At 33.9% G+C, this 21,647-nt stretch overlaps 1 protein-coding gene across 3 annotated transcripts in view; it reads right to left on the bottom strand.

Moving 5' to 3' along the window:
* The window catches only part of LOC105670639 (otoferlin-like), a 50,070-nt gene that overhangs the window by 4,773 nt on the left and 23,650 nt on the right, over window positions 1–21,647 (bottom strand). Inside the window, exons 5-21 of one of the 3 annotated variants that reach the window (XM_067358256.1) lie at window positions 14,070–14,331; window positions 11,894–12,070; window positions 11,607–11,669; window positions 11,193–11,277; window positions 7,416–7,759; window positions 6,733–7,043; window positions 6,331–6,574; window positions 5,920–6,153; window positions 5,165–5,473; window positions 4,939–5,091; window positions 4,353–4,553; window positions 4,024–4,275; window positions 3,612–3,662; window positions 2,310–2,617; window positions 1,685–2,046; window positions 1,103–1,285; window positions 66–804 (exon numbers count right to left, since the gene is read on the bottom strand). In XM_067358256.1, the coding sequence (XP_067214357.1) occupies window positions 66–804; window positions 1,103–1,285; window positions 1,685–2,046; window positions 2,310–2,617; window positions 3,612–3,662; window positions 4,024–4,275; window positions 4,353–4,553; window positions 4,939–5,091; window positions 5,165–5,473; window positions 5,920–6,153; window positions 6,331–6,574; window positions 6,733–7,043; window positions 7,416–7,759; window positions 11,193–11,277; window positions 11,607–11,669; window positions 11,894–12,070; window positions 14,070–14,331 (4,278 nt within the window). The remainder of the gene's footprint in view (window positions 1–65; window positions 805–1,102; window positions 1,286–1,684; window positions 2,047–2,309; window positions 2,618–3,611; window positions 3,663–4,023; window positions 4,276–4,352; window positions 4,554–4,938; window positions 5,092–5,164; window positions 5,474–5,919; window positions 6,154–6,330; window positions 6,575–6,732; window positions 7,044–7,415; window positions 7,760–11,192; window positions 11,278–11,606; window positions 11,670–11,893; window positions 12,071–14,069; window positions 14,332–21,647) is intronic. The other 2 variants (XM_067358258.1, XM_067358257.1) reach the window with 2 other exon arrangements.

The following is a 21,647-nucleotide window of genomic DNA, read 5'->3' on the forward strand; positions in this document are numbered from 1 at the left end:
AATTTCTGATAAAATCTGTAATCGTGATAACATGTTATTATTCTAAATGCACATGAAATACGTACTTTCCAAAGACAGGATTCAGTTGTTTCGACACATAGTTTTCTTTGTCGCTGATTCTTTTGCCACCCAGCTGCAGGACCACGTAGGGATCCGCTTTTCCATTTAAGTCGCAAGGATGAAGATCGTTAGCCTTGACAATGTACACTCGTACCAGAACGTGAATAGGCTCGTTCGATGGGACACCTTGAAAAAACCCGTACTGCGGGTCAAAACCCATCACTGTGTGGTCTACAAGGTCCTTGGGCAACGGCCACTTGTAAACCTTCAGCGCGCCTTTAAAGTTGCCCACGATTCTGGATTCGTCCTCGGTCTCATCGCCGGTTTTTTTACCGCGATACAATTCGAAGGTGTGCAACCATTCCTTGAACTGTTCGAACTCAGGTTGCGCTTCCAGTTCGCCAGGATAGATCTTTAAGAGCGCGGTCTTCCTGGACTTGCGCTGCGTTTGCTTCGGGCTGAGTTTCGAAACGAATTTCGCCGCGTTCGCCGGTGATTTCAGGCCAAATAACTTCTTTGTAGGATTATTCCCAGGGGTCTTCTCGCCTGAAGCGGCCAGTTGATTTTGTGCGACGGGTGTGACGGGTTCCAGGAACATCGGTAGCGATCCGTTCGGCTGATTTTGCAATATAGATTTCTCCTTGCGCAACTCCTTGTTCTCTTCGATCATCGTCTCCACAGACGCGAAATACTTTGTCCACCAGTCTTGACAGCCGTCTCCGTCCTCTAACGCACTTAAATCGCCTAGAAATGTAAGATTTATTTTATACATTTTGTACTTAGATTTGAATAAAATGTTACAAAAAAATGCATGTTGTTAATACGTTTATTTACTATAATTTTTATCTTGTTAAATACTTAGAAATTTTATTTTGTGACAGTTATATACGATGCATTGTCTTAAAAAATTTAATGGTGCGATGAATGTTGTAATATATTTCCTTGTTTTTTTTTCAAATATTTAAATATCTAAACATTAATAAGATAAATATATGCTGATCTTAATTAAATAAACGATTAAATACAATTCTCACAAACGTACCCATGCTGCTGTCTTTAACCAAGCTCTGTTTTCTGCGCAAATTTTGCTCCGTTTTGTCCTTCTTCGTAGGACCTGCCAGATCGAACCCGAGAGTGATGGTGGTATCACCATTGTTAGATTCCATGTCAGTAAACGGTTCAGGCAATGATATTTGTTGATATTTCGACTTAGATTGATCGAGAGCTACATCAAACAGATCAAGCTTTTGAAAAACGCTCTTTTTTCTTGCTTATGAGAATAACATGTATCGATCTAATCTACAAACAAATAACTTAAGAAAATTAATTTAATTCCAGAATTTTACTAGACAATGACAATTTATATTTATATAGCTAATATCGTGATAGAGCATTATAATAAACAAAATAATTTATGATTAATAAAGAGTTTATATTTGAATCAATTAAGATAATAATAATTATTGTTATTCGGCAACAATTAAATTATATTTTAATTATTTTAGTAAATTAATAGCAATATATTTATATTAATCGTGCATCAAATTAAATTTTTTATTTATTGCAAAGTTCTATTCGTGGCGGCACAAAGCACTTTCAAAGCTTTGTTTCATTATGTAATTACCCGTGCATTGCAGCTGATATAAGCTCTTCTTCCTCTCTTGGGCGTCCTTTGCCCTTTTGGTCAAAGGGGAGTACATGTATTTGTGAATCGAATTGATAGTATGAGTGCCTACGAGAGTGTATCTGCCAAAGCTCCGACAATCTACCGCTCTTATAGTCAATGGCGGTCGATAAAGCTCTTGCTCGGGAAGTTCTAGCTCTAGAAACTTGATTGGCGTGTTGAAATTCGGATTCTTCTTCGCGTTTGCTATGACAGATGAATAGAGAATGTGACCGGCGCATTCAACATCCACGCGAGGCTTGTCCACGGTCAGTAAGTGGATTCTTTTCAGGTCCCGCAAGCCCCAGAAAAGCACCTCAATTCTAAAATGTCATACAAATGTCATTGATTAAGAGGATTATAAAAACAAATAAGCTTATATTTATTTGCCTACGACTTACATATTAATCCATTTTTCGTTTTATTTAAAGAATCATAAAAATTTTTTACTGCACCGAAATTGATCTAATTTTTATATATGTATATTTATTATTTGTTAGATAATATAAATTTAGAAAGAACAAGGCTCTCGCGATTTATTTACGATGCGCTTCGCGCGAATGATATAAAAATCATTAATGTTTACCGATATTTCGACAAAGTAGGCCGGATTCCCACGGGCACTGGAAGAATCGGGCCTTGATCCTGCCCGGAACCAGGAGCCTGAGATCCGGAGGTAAAATCCTTGGGATCCGGTAGAGTTGGGAAGCCATAGTCTTTGGTAGAAGGATATTCCAATAATTCGAAGACCGCCAAAAGCTCGCCTGCCCTCGAGGTGCCTCTAGTAACGTCATACCATTCCAAAGACGGCGGATATTGCGGAGGAGTATAGGACTCGGCGGCGAGCTTGACGTGCGGTCGCGCGATCGCACGGCCGATATATTCCGATTTTCCCTGAAAAGTCACGTAGAAATCCCGATGCAAACAGGATAAAAATTTACCGGTCGATCGTGCTATAAAAATGCGAAGAAATTGCACGAAGGGTGGCAGATAGTGTTCCCGATAGATTTAAATCCATTTATGGCTTGGATATGTATTAGCACTGTGAAAAAGTGCAACAGAGTGAAATCTCTGATTTATAGTACACCTGTGATTCGAATGAACTGAGGTAAAAATATTATGATTATCGTAATGTTTAAATAATTAAGTTTAAAGTCCGCGCATTTATAAAATTTGTACAACATAATACGACCAATTTTTTTACTTTTTGAGACTAGAAGTTCCGATTAAAAAGAATGTATTTAATTAAAATACAATTAAAATACAAAAAGCAAAACATTTATAAGTTAGATTGAAAGAAACTAATCAATTTACGAATCGGATTACGTGGAAGAAACTATTTGTATTAAAACATTGAACAGTCAAAAAATTTTACGGTAAACTTATTAAAAATTTTTTTAAAATATTTAAGAGAATTCTCATCAATATTTAAGTTTATACATTTTCCTTCCAATAACAATGTAGACTTACCAGCTCTTGGAGATACTTCGTGCAAATTGCACTTGCAGTAAAAGACGGAGCTATATCCGTTCGTCACAATAGCATGAAACCGAGTTTGGTAAAGGGAACCAAGTTCTATGCAAGAGTTATTTGCGGTTGTGTGTGTGTGTGTGTGTGTGTGTGTGTGTGTGTGTGTGTGTGTAACTTTTCATTGAGGTTCTTGGTAATTTCGCTGGTTGGAGAGACATGTAATCTCCGAAATAACTCACGGATTCTCACATTGCGGATTCGCCGCTTCATTTGTATTAACTAACGCGCGTGTAACGAGAGTGCCATGCAGCAAGCGCGTATCATGCGTGTTTTTCATCATTCGGTGCGAGTAGTACGTGTTGTATGTGCGTCGTGTTATGTTCGGTATCGTATAAATGTCAATATGTCATATACAAACTGTTAAAGCAGAGCCCTCATGCAGTGTTACGTCCATAGCTATAATATGACTCTGTAAAAAAAAACGATTATGAAATCATAGAAGTGGTAATATCGCCTACTTAAGCATTTCGCGCATGATCTTATAACTCCAATTTAAATTTAGTACAAAACTGAATATCGAATTCTTCCGAATCTTCGATTTATGCGCTAAATATTCTTAAGCAATTTTCTATTTTGCACTAAATCGCACAAAAAAAGCCACATTTAAAAGATCTGCAAAGTGACTGCTATTTCGTATATTAGATATATTTTCAGCTAGTTTTTATTCTTAAAGTTAACTAACATAAAGATATTTATAATAAATAAATAATAGAGAAAAATAAAAAAAAAAAACATGATTAAATTAGACACAACGGGCTCTTTTCACTCACCACTTTATCTTGATCGAATAGCTCGATGACGATGGATGGTGGGTCCTTCTTGATCTCCTCGGCGGTACCGTAAATCAGAATGTCATCGAACAGTAGCAGCTCGTCCCACGTTGGACTGAGGGTCTCATCGATTACTTGAGTACACTTACAAAATTCACCACAGATCACTCGCGCGAATGGATCGGAAAGGCCGGACGCGTCGCTGCCGATCAATGATCTCGCTTGATACATGTGCGCTCTCAATTGAAATTTCTGAGAATTTATATCGAAAAAAGCGTATTTATTTGGAAAGCTATGTGGATCAAAGGGAGATATTATAAAATACATACGTGCTTCTGAACATAGTGAATCATAATGGGCGGCAGACCACGAGGTCTGTCTACATTCCTCAGCTCGTGGCTGACCTCGTAACCTTTCGGCAAACCTTGGATAAAATATTTTTTGTGCTTCAGTATCCCCAACCACATGTAGATCTGTAGTTTCGTCTGAATCGCCCATCCCGACGGTCCGAATCTTTTTTTACCTGGAAGCTGTACATGAATTTCATGCATGAACTCAATGCAAGAGTTATAACAACTGTTGGCATTTAAAAATCAATCTTCAAATACGCACGCATTAATCTTAAATATTTATGCATTACATACATTTTTTAAAATTGAATATCACAACGTAAAAACTAAATTTCTAAAAGTATTGTAGAATATTACAGAATTATATTTAGCAGACATTTTTTATAAATACATAATAAAGAGGAAAGTCTCTCTCGGCCTGCTCTATATAAAACCTCTATATAAAAAAAAATATAGTTCTATATTTAGTATATATATTTTTTTATAAATAAATATTTAATTAAGATAAAAAAAATATGTATGTTAACGCAAAATTGCGCGCTTAAAAGTTATCACGTTCGCCTACCTTAAGGAACATAGTCTGCACTTTGCCGCAATGCCGGCCGCACTCCTCGTCGACTACCGAGTAGATTAATTCGCGACCGGGTATTCTTTGATACGCCACTCGTCTGCCGGAGCTGATTACCCAGATGAATACGTCTGGCAGCGAGTCTTGCGGCTGCAAGGGAAAAGTTCGCAATTACATTTCGCGCACGCGACGCACGGTATGCGTTTGGATAACAGCTACTGACATCCTCGACGAGAAACTTTAATTTCTGCAGATAGCTGTGCGCTGTCTTCAATCTCTCCTTGAAGCTGCTTTTAGTCACGAGCGCTTTGAGATTGCGCGACAAGATCCCGATATTTTCCAGCTCCCGTTGGCACAATTTCGTGCGCTCTTTGTCCAGCTTCGTCTTCCCGACACCCGGACCGGTCACGCTGGACTTGCTGATGCTGACGTATCGGTTGCAGTTCGCGCTCAGTTCTTCCAGAGTGCTCTTCAAAAGTTTCTCACACGTCGAATCCTCTAAGTGCAATTGCACCTCCGATAATCCTTCTTCCTGGAATACGGAAGGAAAGCAAGTTATCGATTTCATGCAAATCCGTTTGCCGACAAATTGAAATTTGTTTTCATCCCTTTGCTTTGATCAGATAACAGTCTTTTATCAAGAATGCAGCTCTCTTGGGAACATAGATATCAGGATATCGTGTAAATACATTTCCTTACGAGAGTGATTCTGTGAAAGTAAAGTTGAGTATTTGCGCACTTGAAACGTCGGATAAGCGGTTCAATTTTCTAGAATGAAACTAATAATTATTTTTTTAAATTTCCGACGATTTTAATCAAATAATGAATATTTATCATTCTTCAATAATTCATGTGACAATTAATTTTGATAATTAATTTGCGGCGTTGTTTGAAGATCAAACACTTGTGTCTGATCAAAATTATCTTCGAGATTATAAGACTCGTGATAGTTCCAATTAGTTCAATCCGCAAGCTAACCAGCTTATCGACGATCTTGCCGATGATATTGCTGTTGTACATCCTGCGTCTATAATCCGGCCATATACTTCTCACGTGAAGAGACGGCTTGTCATCCCAGTACGGTAGGAAATAATAAATCTTATCGTGCGTCATTGGCTTGCTAGACGGCGTGGTGCTCTGCCAGGATCCAGCGAGTATTTCTTGCAGATCTTCCTCTTCACCGCTCATTCCACCCCTCGACGCATCGTACATCTACGCACGTCAAACAGATTTCACTTCCGGGAGGAAAAATTAATTTCCTCACGAAACGTTCTCTCGGCTTTCTCCCCTTGTTTTTTTTTTAATTAAGGGTTTAAGATAAAGTGTTGCAAAAATTGTTTTGACGAGAAATTCCTTGAGGAAATTGATAATTAATTTAAGATTCTTTACCTTGGAACTCTCGTTGTGACCGTCGAGAGCGTTGCCCGCGTTGCCAATCGATATTTCGAAGTACATCGGTTTGTCGCCCAGCTTTTTGTCAATCATCGTCGCATCCATAATCGTGGCAAACAGGAAAAACTCCTCGTTTCTCGCATAGGCGGTTTCATTGATCGGTACAGTCGGCTCCACCTCGACTTCCGACGGTGCCATTTCCACGTTGTCGGTGATCTCGGTGCGTATTGCTATCAGTAGCCTAAACGTGAACAACAATCGAGAGAAAGAGAGTTATCACAAATTAGTTTCTTGTAAAAAATTCACGTTGGTATCAAAGAGTATCAAATTAATTATCTATATAATATTTACAATGTAATTAATACGTTTTTTTATCAAACATATAAATAATGTTATAACCTTGCTCTATATGAGATTCCCTCGCCTAAACCGGAGTTTAATGTTGAATGTTCATCTATGAGACTGTAATCTCTAATGCTGCCGTAAAGATGGATAAACGCCGGACCGAAGGTCGGCAGAAATCCTTTTTCCCCGTCATTACTGATCTGTTTTAGATCCACAAAATGTGTACCAATCACGGTGGCGTGCACCGGATCGTTATCGCATAATTGTATTTTTATCCTCTGACAGAGAGGGGGAAACATTTCGCTGAAAACTATCTGCTCGTTCCATACCGGAGCGTAACTGTGCCTCTTTACGCTGGTTTTTCCCTGAAATGCCATAAACAGAAAAGTACTAGTCCGCTTTCATGATATTTACTGCATTTCATTAAGCACGGTTGCGTTTAATCCGAAATTACATTTACTGTTCGAGCAAATGTATTTTCGAAAACAATTTTATGCTGGAATAAATTATTGCTAAATTCAAAAAATAAAGAAATATAATTTTTTATTATATATTTCTCTACAGCAGCAAATTAAAGTAGTGTATTTAAAACTTTTAATTAACATCATTAACTTTGTAAAAGAAATTTTTACGCTACGGATTTATCATTTATAAAAATAAATTTTATCGATCTTATAAGTCTATTTTTTTTTCTTTTTACTTAATCAGTCATAAACATTTATGAAGTTTGATCTTACGCTGAGTCCAGCAAAGGACACATGTACATATGGATCCACCAGGTCCTTCACTTCCCCTGTGAAAGCCTTCTTTACGTTCGCCATAATACTGCTGTTCATTTTCGGTAAGCCGTCAGCTCTATAAATCTTCACTACAAATTTCGCGCGTTGCCTCTCGATTGGCACACCATCCGGCAGCAATAAATTGCCCTCGATGTCATCCTCGTCCTTCTCGCTTTTCGGAGGGATTTTCACAGTATCGCCCTTACCAATGACGCTTATATCGCATTTTAGATAACCCTTTGGTCCACCGGCGACGTCATCCGGATCGGTGAGCAAAGCCCATTTGTGATAGAATTGGTGGTCTAAGGATAAAGGTCACTAATGTCGATTTGTAATATAAAATGAGTTGTCAAAAAAAGAGAAAAGTTCACAGTCAACTGAAAGAGTTCATCCTAAAAAGAAGTACAAATAATAATACTATTAAAAAAAAGACTTAAAACTTGAAACGAGTTTAAGAATTTCATATTTTTTTACATTATTGCACAAAAAGATTTTCAAACATATAACTACGTATTTTACATATAAAATCCATTTTAAATGTAAAATTATAATTAGAAATATGTTTATGTAAGCATAAAGTAAAGCATTAAACATGGAATTATGTAATTAATAATTTTCATAATTTATTACATTTTTATTAAATTTTTCCCTTTTATGGATGGATTCCTCAGTTTTTAATTTACGGTTTACAAACGATTAAACGATTAAACGATTATAAAATACAAGCAGAAAGGGATAGTTAAAAATTGAAAAGAGATCTGCAAAAAGCAATCAAAAAGTTTTATTTTTTTTCGCAGAGCGTAAAATAGACGAGAAAATTGCAGTTTTTTTTTTTTTTTTTTTCCTATGTTGATTCTTTTCTGCAATATGATTTAATTAAGAGACCATAAATGTGATTTAAACATTTAAACACACACTTTTATTATCTCTATGCTCAACAAATAATCCAGAAACCACGCGTCTCATTCACGCATCACGGCTTCAACCGTTTTAATGGCCAACCGCATCAATGAATGAAGATATCAGTTAAACCGACGTGTGGTTTATCGAACGTGTGCAATTGTGCTATTTGTGATACATTAATAGGAAGCTTCTGTCCTTTTATAAATAAATGAAAGGCATTTGAAAATGGCATTGAATAGCGAAGCGCGCGATTTAATGCAATTAAAATGCAAACAATTACGCTATATTTTTATGACGTGATCGATATTCTGTTCGAAGAACCAGCCTTGATGTATTATTAGTTTATTCATGTTTATTCATGTTTGTTAAAATATTGATTGAAGTATTGAAGTGACGGTAATGTAATAAAATAGTGCACAATAAAAGTAAAATGGAAGATTAGGTATATTGTCATATATTCACGATATATATGTATATATATTTATAGCTTCTTGCCCTTTAGAAAAATTGTATAAGATGTGACAGAGAACTGTGTTTATAAGATGTGACAGAGAACTGTGTTTATAAGATGTGACAGAGAACTGTGCTTTTAACGACAGCAACTGAAAGGTATGCTAAGAAAAGTTATGTAATATTTAAAAACAACAGGTTTGACAAATTTAACTTTGATTTCTCGACTAATTTCAATTAGCTTTTATATAAAAAAATTTATTTTTAACTTTATGTTGTTAAAATATTTAATATTAAAAATTAAAGCCTTGCAATAAATGGTAACATTTAATGATAACGATCAACAAAGTCCTCCTTAAAAAATCAATACTTATATATGTATATATTTTTAAAAAATATTTGATGGTTCTAAAACACGCTACGCGTATTCATTATTACATGTGTGCTCCAATAATGTATAAATTAAAAAACAAACACGTTTATATATAACCTCATTAATATTTCTTATCAAGATGCATGTCATGTGCTGCATATGCGAGTTTTTATCAATCCGCAAAAATCGGGTCGAAAGGAAGCGCCGTGAGTGATTGTGCTGGAAGTTTAGCCATTACTCGATTTATTAACTCGGCGAGACCATAAAATGAACGGCTATAAAATTTGTTTTTGTTGCTTCTCTGAGACCTTAACATCCGTGCGAGAACGCATGGTTCAGGATTAATTCGGGCCGCATACACACTTATGGAATGTACATGCGTAACAACATCTATATATGTAGAGAAGAAAGCCTTAGCATGCGGACAATTCGCGATAAAAATAAAGCGCTTGTTTTTCGTAACGAATGTCGGGCACGGTAAATTATGATTGATATACATTTTACTAACGTTCTGTAGTTTTCCCTAACAACTCCCTCTGCAGCGATCAATAAATTACGCGCGATGACTGTGCGAGATTTCGGTATAAAAAAGCGCGTTTCCAAAAAGTGGAATATTGAGTGAGGATTGGCGTGATTAATTTTCCCGCGGCGTAAGAGATCGCGAAATTTTTTAATTTAAATTTTTCACTTGCAGATATATGTGGACGCGTGCCTACTCATCATTATTACTCATTAATCGTAAGAGCCTCATTAGCACATTGCTACGTAGGCGTCTTTGTACAAGGGAATATCATGAATTGCGATATACCCGCTAAAGTCAACATCTTACAGAATGCTTATCCATTTGCTAATAATGTTTATAATGCACACTGATAACAAATTAGAACGTATATGTTTCAAAATACCTAATAAAATTAGAAAAACGTATCAATATTACCAACATATAAATTGCTATTAATAGTACAGAAAATGTTATAAAAATTGCTACATATTATTGAAGTAAAATTAGGAACACATTTATCGGAACATTAATTAATTACTATTAAACTACATAAGAGATTAAAAATATATTTGTATGGATTAAATTAAAATGGTTCCTTTTGAAAATGAAATGTCAATAATTATTCATTGATTAAATTCAGAAAGAAAAAAATATCTAATTGTGAAATATAAGACTGTAATATAAGACTGTAATATAAGACTTTCAGAAAGTTCGTTTAAATACAATAGTACTGCGAGAACCTAAGAAAGCATGAGTTGGCGGAATTTCTTCTTTAGAAATGATGTGAATGTGCTACTTTTGCTTCATAACGAATTTCACTTCGCTTTAAATTTCTGGAGTTATATTATATCCGCGCAGAAAGACATCTTTCTTGCAAACACACGGGACTCTTGAAAATTTGCAAGCAAAGTGCAGAGAACAACATAGTGAGAAAAGGAATTTATTTGACGATAACGAATGAAACACACTTGCCAGCATTACATGCCGAATCTCACACCAGATGTACACTTGAGAATTTTATCCACGACAGTTGCTCTTGATAAAAAATTCTCAAATAAAGAAATCTCGAATCATCTTGTCAAAGTTCTTGATTATTTTGTGAAAAAATAATATTTTAATAGAAAAAAAAGAAGATATCTGTTAAACTCTTATAACTGCAAATTGAACTGACAAGCGTATTGAGAAATCTGATCAAAGATTTTTGCTATCATCAAAATTGAATAATATGATTGAAATAATTGTAATTGATACAAGAATTTAAAATAAAAATAATTTACTTTTGCATAATAATTTACAGATAGTATTTTGAAGTAAAGTTTTAAACTACAATTGTTAACGATATGTACAGCTTTCAGCATAATTTGTATTTGAACTACAAATGTACGTGAACTACACGCTCTTACGGTATTCGGCCCATTTACCGCGAGTTCTACTCTCGAAGAATAAAACTCTCAAGTACACCGAGCATTAAGACTCGCCTGGTCTCTGGACAATGTGAAACCTGTACCTGGTTGTGCCCATACCGTCGCGATGTCTAACTTAAAGATGCCCAGCGTTAGATTAGCGCGCAAGAGATTCCGCGATTGCTGCACCTGCGTATTATTAAAAATTATCCTGTTTCAACGATCTTTTTTTCTCTTATTTTTTTCTCTTTCACATTTTTTTATCTTGAATATTAAACATCTAACCTGTGATCAAATATAACTTTTAACAGATTTTAAACATTCTTTCCTCAAGCCTTCCTCAACGATCGATTTCCGATACTAATTAAATACCCGTTGAATGTAATTAAGGACGAGAAAAATGTAATGGAGTGAAATTATTTATTAACACGTGTTTATCGCTAATTATTCAAATCTATTAAATATCGATGAACACATTAATTCTGCCTTATTGAATTAATAAGTGCGAATAAACTTACCGAGAGCGTAATGATTTTGTCGAAAAGCATCACGGGCGGCATGTGAAAATCGAAGACAAAGTACTGAAAATTTAAACAAGAGAAAGAATTAGAAATTAAATGTCACAAATTAAAGAAAATTTAAACGAGAGAAAGAATTAGATAGATTTTAATAATCTGTAAAGCACATAAGAAATAACAAATTTTGCACAAGTTATTTATTTTATTTTATCTTTACTTTTATATCCCAATGTAATAAATGATTTAACTAAAATTTCACGAGCGCAATGCACTTCTCTGTTTCTTACTTCATTGTAGTATGGGCAATTCGTGGATTCCTTGACGCTCGTGTATTTGCGCTGATCGCCGACTTGCACGCAAACCACCGGATCCATATTGAGACCGGCAAGTTGCCTTGCCTCGATAATCGTAACGCACACTTGGTAATCCTGAGCTTTTAACGCACTTTGCCCGGTATCGCCCGCCTGCGAAATGAGAAAAGTTCACATTAATTCAGCTGGACTTGAACTGCGGAGGAAAATATAAACAGCACGTGCAATGGCTTCCATGAATCCATGAAGAAAATGCTGCATATAATGCTACGCAATACGACGACGAGAAAGAAATACGGTGTTTATAATGTACTTTGATTATACTTACATACTTTAAAAGTTTTCATAATTTATCTTGGTTGAAATGCAATGTTTGAAGTTATGAGAAGCAATTTCGAGCAAAATGTGTAATGCGTTTTGAACATAATTGGAAATCTGATACCTGCTGCAGAAAATAGAAATGAACATTATACGTTTGTTACGCATTAATAAATCAGGACTGTTATTATATATTTATTCGGAAATATTTTCGATCGTATTAATTCAGTGTTTTTATCAGTCGTCTGTCATTTGGATAATATTAGTCATCCGTCTTAATTATGAATATTCGGATAAATTCTGGCACAAACGAAATAATTCCGACATCTTATAAACAAGTAGAAAGTCGATTCCGATCGGAATAAATATTGATATTTACGTTTTGTAAGCAAAAATTTCAGAGAGTGACTTTTATATTTTCGATAATTTAAAAAATGACTTAAAAAGGATTTTATATCGCAACATTTAAACTTTAAGTAAATTGTTAAGTAAATTGTTATATTTTCAATAATTTAAAAAATGACTTAAAAAAAATTTTATATCGCAACATTTAAACTTTAAGTAAATTGTTACGGTAAATATTGAATATTAAAAAACCTTTCTTTTCTGTGATCACGTATATTACCTTACATTTTTATTTACATAAATCAATTTTTATTCGTTCCAATTTTAACGAGATTTATTAATAGCCCGAAGAGACAAATAAAATCGCGATCGCAAAAACTCACCAATTAGAATTGTAAAAAAGTTATATAACATTTACCCTGATGAGAAAAGATAATAAGAAAAAAAAAATGTTTTTGATGTAAAAAATTCTGGCAAAAAATGTTAAATAACTTTTATATACATATATAATGCGTTTTAAATATTGGAAAACTTATTCTTGCAGAAAAGTTGCTTAAGTATTGTGGCGTATATTCTGAATTAATAGAATCTTTGATATCAGAATCTTCAAAGAAAAAAAAGTACAGTTAAGAAAGGTACGCTTAAAATCTTGTTATTTGAAAGAATTTTTAAGAATATATCTTTGCCTGCTCAAAAACAGTTTAATATTTGTTATAAAAATAACATCGTGAAGTTACAGAACGAAAGCAATGTAATATAAAACTGTCAGTTTATTTGCAGAGAAACATTTGCTTTGCAACAGTGATATGAGCCGTTAATATTTTCCGAGATACAGAATTAAAGATAGCATGCAGCATGATATCGAAACTGCTTGTCATAAAAAAAACGAAATTAAAAACGTAAAAATTTTGCTCGTCTTTCATTCGCAATTTACGCTTGTCCTTTTCAAAGTTGGTCGATTCAACTCTCATTTAAAGATAACTCCGCCGTTATTTATAAATAATTGCGGGTTCAATGCGGTGTGCTGTGACGCATTTGGAAACTCAATTATTAGAGAACTTTTAAAAGTAAATTTTTAAGAGTATTCTATCTTCTGAAAAAATTTTCATCGTCGTATTATTTATATCCATTGGCTAAAAAAGTTGCAAAACATTTATCATCGTTAAAACAAAAAGCTAATTTTTTGCAAAATTAAGACTTTTGAAATTTACATAACATACAATGTAATAATGTAATAATGTAATAATATAAATTTAGAAAAATATAATATGTGAATATATATGTAAAATGTATTAAAGATATAAAAGAAGTATAAAATAAAAATGTACATCTAAATGAGAAATAAATGTACATATAAATTTTTATTTAATATAAATATTATTTAAAATTTTTTTAAGCTTTTAACGCGATATGTCATTCTACATTTTTATCTACATGTGCCGATGTGACGTAATATGCATGATTAATTCTTGTAAAAAATATGTTAAACCTTTGGTTTTGATTTCTTGTTCTGTTTTACAACTGTTTCCTCTTGTTCAGGGTTGGCATTTAACTGGCTGTCGTTATCGGACGCATTTGTTTCAAGAGATGTCATCGAGTTCGTTCGGGAGGGTTCGTTGGAAGTTGGGCAGCTGGAGTCCTGCCTGTCGAGGAGCTCTCTCGTTTCCGAACTGCTGTCGCAGGATCGAGTACGTGGCGGTCTCTGCTTTCCCAATTTCAACAAAGATCGCATGCTCCTCAGAGTGGTGCTTCTGCAGAAAATTCCATAGTGCAAAGAAATCTAATATGTCGGCGAGCAAACTTTCTTGAGCTAATTTTCTTTGTCATCTAGGAAGCTTTGAGGATTCCAGCAGGAGTTCAAAAGAATTTCAACATTAATTGAAATATGTAATTCAATGTAATGTTTCTCGAAATTAAATAATATTTACGTAATCTGAACTTAAACAGCATTATTACATTATTTATTATGGAAAAGTGCTGAAGATGTAAACTAAATTGCACAATCTTTTTAACCGTTTAAAATTTTCATAAAAAGAATTTATTTATACATTTTTCAATAGGTGTATTAGGAGAAAAAGAAACAGAAAAGTGCTAAAACGCTTTTTGATGTCGGAACTTAAATATTTAACTCTGTCTCAATTCGCTTTCGCCCATATATTCGTAGGATATAAATATAAACTTCTCTCTCTTCTCAGCTCGGAAAGCCGCTTACTAACATCTCAAGTTTATATCATTTCGATCGAGTTTCTTGCTGTTGCGCACCGAGAATGTCGGCAATTTCGTTGACGTCACTTTCTCTCTCTCTCTTTCTCTCTCTCTTTCTCTCTCTCTCTCTCTCTTTAAAGCCACAATTTCACCCAGATCTCGCTCGTAACCGTAAACTGCGGCGAACTGAAGATCTCAGTCGCACAAATTAAACTCGACATTCTCTAATCCAAGTTAAAAAAATAAATGAGGATATATTATGTGGAAAATAGCGGTAATATTTTATTTTAAATCAGAGCTTTATAAATTCACACGCAAATAACATTAAAAATATTGATGCACAAATTTTGAATTTTATTAGCTTTTTCTTGTTTATCAATCCTTTATAAGTTAAAAATTTAAAAAAATTAAAGCTTCAATAGCTCGAGCAAAGTTTGCAGGCAAATATTTCGATACAGCTATGCGCCATTGTAATCCGCCAGTGGAAACACGTGTCGTACTACTAGCCGAATTTTGGATGAAATTGACGAGGGTACAAATACTTGTTAAAATATCTCGTCACATCTATTCTAGTTCATCGATTGTAATGAACGCCGGGTGCCGTGGGCGGTTTCGCGAACGAGAATGTGTTACGGGGACGTTATTACATGTTATTACACGTATGAACAGACACGGGTTACGTTCGATTACGTTCCTGCGTGTGGAAGCAGCGACAGGAATTGCATTCCCTGGAGAATCTAATCTGCCGAAGAGGAAGTCACTTGCGAGATATAAAAAACAGCTTCTTCCTTCGACTCGCCGGAACAAGATTCTAACAATAGACTATATGACGAAATGTATATAAATTATATCTCTCATTTTGATGAATAAAAATAGAAGATTAATCGATAAATTTTTGTGAGAAGCCAGAAAAACGTGAGATTCGCCAAAAAAAACGTTTGACACTTTTACTTTATAAAAAACAACTTTGAATTTTACTTTCTCATTCTTACTTCTCCAACGGCATAATTAGCAACCAGGGACTCAATTAATGCTAAAACTACAAATATTTTCTGCTTACTACTAAATTCCAAGATACAAGATGCAAAGTGATTTTAAAACTATTTAAAAGTCGCTTACAGAAATAAAAAATCAAGTAAAGGTTATCATCTTATTATACAATATTTATCCTTGTAAAGTCATTATTAAAACTGTACGAATAATAAAAAATTTTTATGCGATAAATTGTTAATGTTCTTATCATAACTGAAATCCAGTTCTATTTAATACAAAGTTATGTAACTCTAATTATTTTATAATAATACTTTCTGTGCGATTTAATAATTAGAAAATTTGCATTATATGCCATAATAATAATGTCGGAAAAATAGGTAGAATTTTAATTCTCTTAAATTACATCCCTTTTATATCCAGAAATAATATATCTTGTAATTAAATATTCATATTAAATTTGCGCTAATCTTTTTATATTTCATATCTTTCTTATCTGACCTTTTATCGTCAAAAGGTTCACCGAGGAAACAGCGATAATGAACTTTAACGCCCGACATCGCCGGATGTCTGCCGCCTTTATTAAACAATCTCTTCACGTTCCAATGACGCGATAGTAGTACGTAGTAACCCGAGTAGAAATTTTATTAAGTGTCTGAGCAGGTCCAAATCAGAGTGCCGTAATATATAATCTGGCCCTGGTAAGGTCACCTGATTTGGTTCTGACAAGATGTGTAACGCGTTGCATAATCAGGACCGGATTTCATTTACCTAATAAGGTAACCACATTAGCCGGATTCATGAAGACCTTTTCAGGCATATTATCAGGACAACATCAGGATAAAAAAAAAGAGCCTTAATAGGATTGACATAAGGATGCTGTCAGGCTCTAAAATAAATAACTATAAATTTGAATATTTTTAATATTTTTATTATTTATTTAGAACATTAAGATTTTTAAAGAATTTACAGAATTAGTAAAAAAATAATACTAAGAATTTAATCTTGACATTTTTTAAACATTTTTCAAGAGATAAAAAATGCACGCTTAAAAACAAAATATAAACAAGCTGACATATAAATCCACATAACATAAACATCTGTTCAAATCATAACATCCGTTTATCATTTATAAAAAAAAAAACACAAAATAACAAAAACAAAATAAAATATTCTTACGTTTAAAAATCTTAATTTTTTTTTTAACTATTTCATTATTCTTCATCGTTGCTGTCTTCTTCGCTGAAGCTCTCAATTACTTGATTCATTATTTTATTCTCTTTATCATTATCATGTTTGTTATCCTGTGGCTTTTTTGAATTGAGAATTTTATTTTCTATTGTGTTTTGGTGCCGTATAAAGCGAAATCCGTCCCAGTCTTTTGCAAATTATGAAACAATTAGCAATAATTCCGCCAAATATGAACCAGAGAGTCCAAAATTTGTGAAATAATTTTAACTTTAATAAATTTAAATTTGTTAATATCAGAAATATATAGTTAAATTCAAGTTATTTTAAAATATTACTTATCATTCATACACCAAAAAAAATTCTTACACAGTACCTTTTATTAATTATACATCAAGTATATAAAAAATAAATCTAAATATCGTAATAAAAGAAAAAAAATCGTAGTTTCTACAATAATAATATTAGTCAAATAAAAAAGCCCTAATTGATGCTTTATCATAGACAAATTTACTTTTGAAAATTTTTTGTTAGAAGAAATTGAGAAAAATTGCCATAAGGATTTCATTACTCTGGCATATCAGAGTGACATCTTTCAAATTTATATATTGAAAAAAAAAACTCATAAAGATCCTGATTCTTACTTTACCAGATTTTACTATAAAGATTTTTTAGGGCAACTTAGAGAAGGTCCTGACTGATGCCGTATTAGATATGCCTTAATTATATATTACATACGAGAGTAAAAAAGGTCCTATAAAGGTACGGCCGTAGTCAGGCATGCCTTATTTATATCTAATTAGGGCCTTATATAACACAAGGCACGCCTGATCAAATTTCTACTCGGAAATATGCTAATGACGTCGAAGGCTGCTGATTAATGTATCGCAGTACTCGGAATTAGTCTGAATATTTTAGCCGATTTCCGTGGTATACGCCTCCTTTCCTCTCCTTACCGCGCGCGCCGCAGCCGCTAGGACCAGCGCCGCCGAGCGTTAGGAGCGGCACTATCTGATTAGGTTCTATGAGTAGGTTCTTCTCCCAATTTATTAAAATTAAAAAAAATTTATTAAAATTTATTAAAAATAAATTTTTTTTTAAATTTATTAAGTGGAAATATTTCAATAGATTTCTACGTCACCCATGAGGTACTAATACTGACACGTTTTTCAAAAAGTGGTTTCTATCTACATTATTGCATCAATTGTTCATTCTCATAAAAGGCTAAGAAAATCTAATTAAGAAAATCTCTTTTATATATATTTTTTTTTTAAATTAAGAATTTATTTTTATCTTTAGTGGAATAGGTCTACGGGGGAAACCATTTAAAAAAAAACGCGTCAGCATTAGTATCTCATGGGTGACGTGGAAATCTATTGAAATATTTCCACTTAATAAATTTAAAAATAAAAAATTTATTTTTAATAAATTTTAATACATTTTTTAAAATTTTAATAAATAGGGAAAAGAACCCATTCATAATCAGATAGTGTCGCTCCTAACGCTCGGCGGCGCTGGCCCTAGCGGCTGCGGCGCGCGCGGTAAGGAGAGGAAAGGAGGCGTATACCACGGAAATCGGCGAAATGTTCAGACTAATTCCGAGCACTGATGTATCGGAATAAACGTTGCCAACCCGCAAAAAAAATTCGGAATTTAATTTAGTAATAAACAAGAGATATTTGCAGTATTAGCATTAGGTAATTGGCGTCTTTGGTTGCCAATTATGCTGTGAGAGAAGTAAGAATTAATGGGTTGTATCATAAGTAGCGCTTATCCGTAGCGCTTTTTTTTAACCTTTTAAAATAATTTATGTCCAACATAAACATAAATAAACCAATCTATAATATATTCTCCTCCATTATCTACGACCTCTTCTCAACGTCTGACCAGTTTTTCGATCTCACTGTATTAATTATTTCACTGTAATAAATTATCTCATTGTAATAAAAATAAATTGGTTTGAAGACAAAAAAATCGGCAAGCCAATTTTGCATTTCTTCGTCGTTTTTAAAGAACCACGCACGGCCGCATTTACCATAAGGCGCATTAGGCGCAAGCTGGGGCCTCATTTTGAAATCTTACTCCTCACTAATGACAATAAAAAACAGCCTAGTTATAGTTGCAAAATAAAATACTTACTTTTAAATATTAAATTCATAATATAAAAACTAGAGGCCGCTGAAAAATTCGTAAGCGGTAATTGTTTATTAAATTTCGCCTTTTTGCATCATGTAATGCATGTTGACTTTTATTTTCAATAAACACTTTAAAAAAATGCGTATGAATTTGATTAACTGAAATAGACTTGTTCTTTTAAGGCCTCATAATGATGTTGCGCCTAGGGCCTCCAAAAGTATAAATGCGGCCCTGGAACCACGTATACTGTTGGAGAGGTAACGAAAGAAAAAGGTCGTAATCCAAAGTCCGGTGAGTAAGCCGGATGCGGCAGAACCTCCCAGCCAAGGATGGCTGCTTTCGTAAAATTAGCTGTGTGCGGCCGAGCATTGTCATGTAAAATAGCATCATATCGGCGGTTTGGTCGTTTTTGTTGAATTGCATTGGCCAGACGTCGCAGTTGTTGCAAATAAAGTTCGGCCGTAATAGTTAGACTTTTTGGAAGTAACACAAAGTGGATGACATTTTCCCAATCCCACCAAACCGACAGCATTGTCTTCGGTAAAAAAACGCTACGGACTTATGATACAATCCAATAGATAAGCATCCGTGAGTCGCCTTGATTAGCGATTCATTCTTTTCTTCAAAATTTCGTATGACGCAGAAAAATAAAAAATGCGACTTATGCATACGTGACATAGTAAACAGTGAATTTCACTTTGGATTAAAGTGCAAAATTTCCCATTAAAATTCAAAATGATAAATAGCGATGGTACGTTATTGATCGGACAACAGTTATTCCGCAAAAATAAACATGAGAAGCGAACTTCCTGAATACACTATTTTTACCCTCTAATTTTGAGCTTGAATGATTTAAGAAATAGATGTAGTCTATCCATCTCGATATTGAACTCGTATAACACATATTTTATGCTTTTGATGACATAGTAAAATAGAAATTTTTATGACGGCGACGACACGTCAGTGAAAACAGATATTCTAAGAAAAAATGATAATAATAAATATGCAAACTTTTTAAACAAAATATTATAATTTTTGTTTAACCGTCAGCTTAAATAAAATGAAAAATAAATGCAATTCCTGCATCTAGATATGAAATTCGTTTTTGATGGAACGTAAAAAGTAAATGTTAAGACGACGAAGATGTATCACGGCACCTCGGATGCAAACACCTTAGAAAAATGAGAAGTGAAATTTCTTCCACAGATGCCGCGCATCTATTTTCAAATGGTTTTGGCTTGGCGCAAAAATAAAAATAAATGTATTTTAATGAATATAAATGTCGAAGTAAAAACTTGTTTACTTTTTACGTAAACTTAATAACTTGGCAGAAAATTTCAATCTTATTAGATTTTTACAAAATGTATATGTATAAGACGGAAATATTTTATTCGGCAATAAAATACCTATACATGATCTGTATTTTAACTTGCAATTTTAACTATTGATTTAATTTAATATATTTAAGCAAAATGTGTGTTTTTGACATATTTACAATAAATTCGTTTATGCGACAGCGTAATTAGAAACTTTAATAATACAGCAATTATTGATATTACTTAAATATTAACTTATAATTGTGTCACAATGAGAATTGCATGTTGAAATGAATGATAAATAATAAACTTTAATGATTATTGTACTTTAAAAATTATGAATTTAAATAAATTTAAAGCTTAAACTCACGCGTGTACTTTGCTTATTTGTTTAATTGTAATATTATTTAGTTTGTTAATTTAATATTTATATTTCATGTTCCTTGAATAAAATTAACAATTCGCACAATTTTAATTCATTATTTCACATTGATTTGCATTGATTTTCTCAACGATGTATTCTCGCGTAATATAGCACGAACGTCATGCAATTATACAAGGTGCTCAAAATGTTTGTCCAAACATTCGTATACAGGTAGAGTGCTGTAAACTAAACAAAAAAAGTCCTTCACCATTTTGCAATTGTTGCAATAATAATTGAGATCTTAATTAAAAGGATTGACAAATGATAGCGTGTTGCGCGTGGCTAAACCATGGACTATACGATCTGGATTGGTCAGCGGCGTATCGCATGGCTATGAAAAACAACAGCGCGCGGCGAGAGGAGTAAAGGTAGGCGCCCACTGAGGCGAAGCGAAAAGAAGTGAACGAATCGAAGAGAAGCGTCGTTTCAGAAATGTCCGCACGCTGAGGCGAAGAGAAGCGCGGCTTCTCATGACTTCTGTCATCATAATTACCTCGCAAGAAAATGCTAACGCAATAATAGTGTCGAAAGTGTCCGAAGGATTACAAAGATCGAATATTTTGACTCTTCGCTTCGCCTATTTGCTGCCCATTGAGACGAGGCGAAGAGAAACGTCCAGACGAATTTCGCCTGGTTAACTGGCTAGACTTCTCTCTCAATGACTCTTCGCTTCGCTCGCTTCGCTTCGCCTCCTCAATGGGCGGACTCCCATTTGATTACATGTAAAGTTTTCCTGTGGACAAAATTCTCTTCTCTTCGCTTCGCCTCAGTGGACGAAGTCATTGATCCATCTAGATCGTACAGCCCA

This window comes from Linepithema humile, chromosome 6, assembly GCF_040581485.1.
Source record: "Linepithema humile isolate Giens D197 chromosome 6, Lhum_UNIL_v1.0, whole genome shotgun sequence".
Taxonomy (NCBI): Eukaryota; Metazoa; Arthropoda; class Insecta; order Hymenoptera; family Formicidae; genus Linepithema; species Linepithema humile.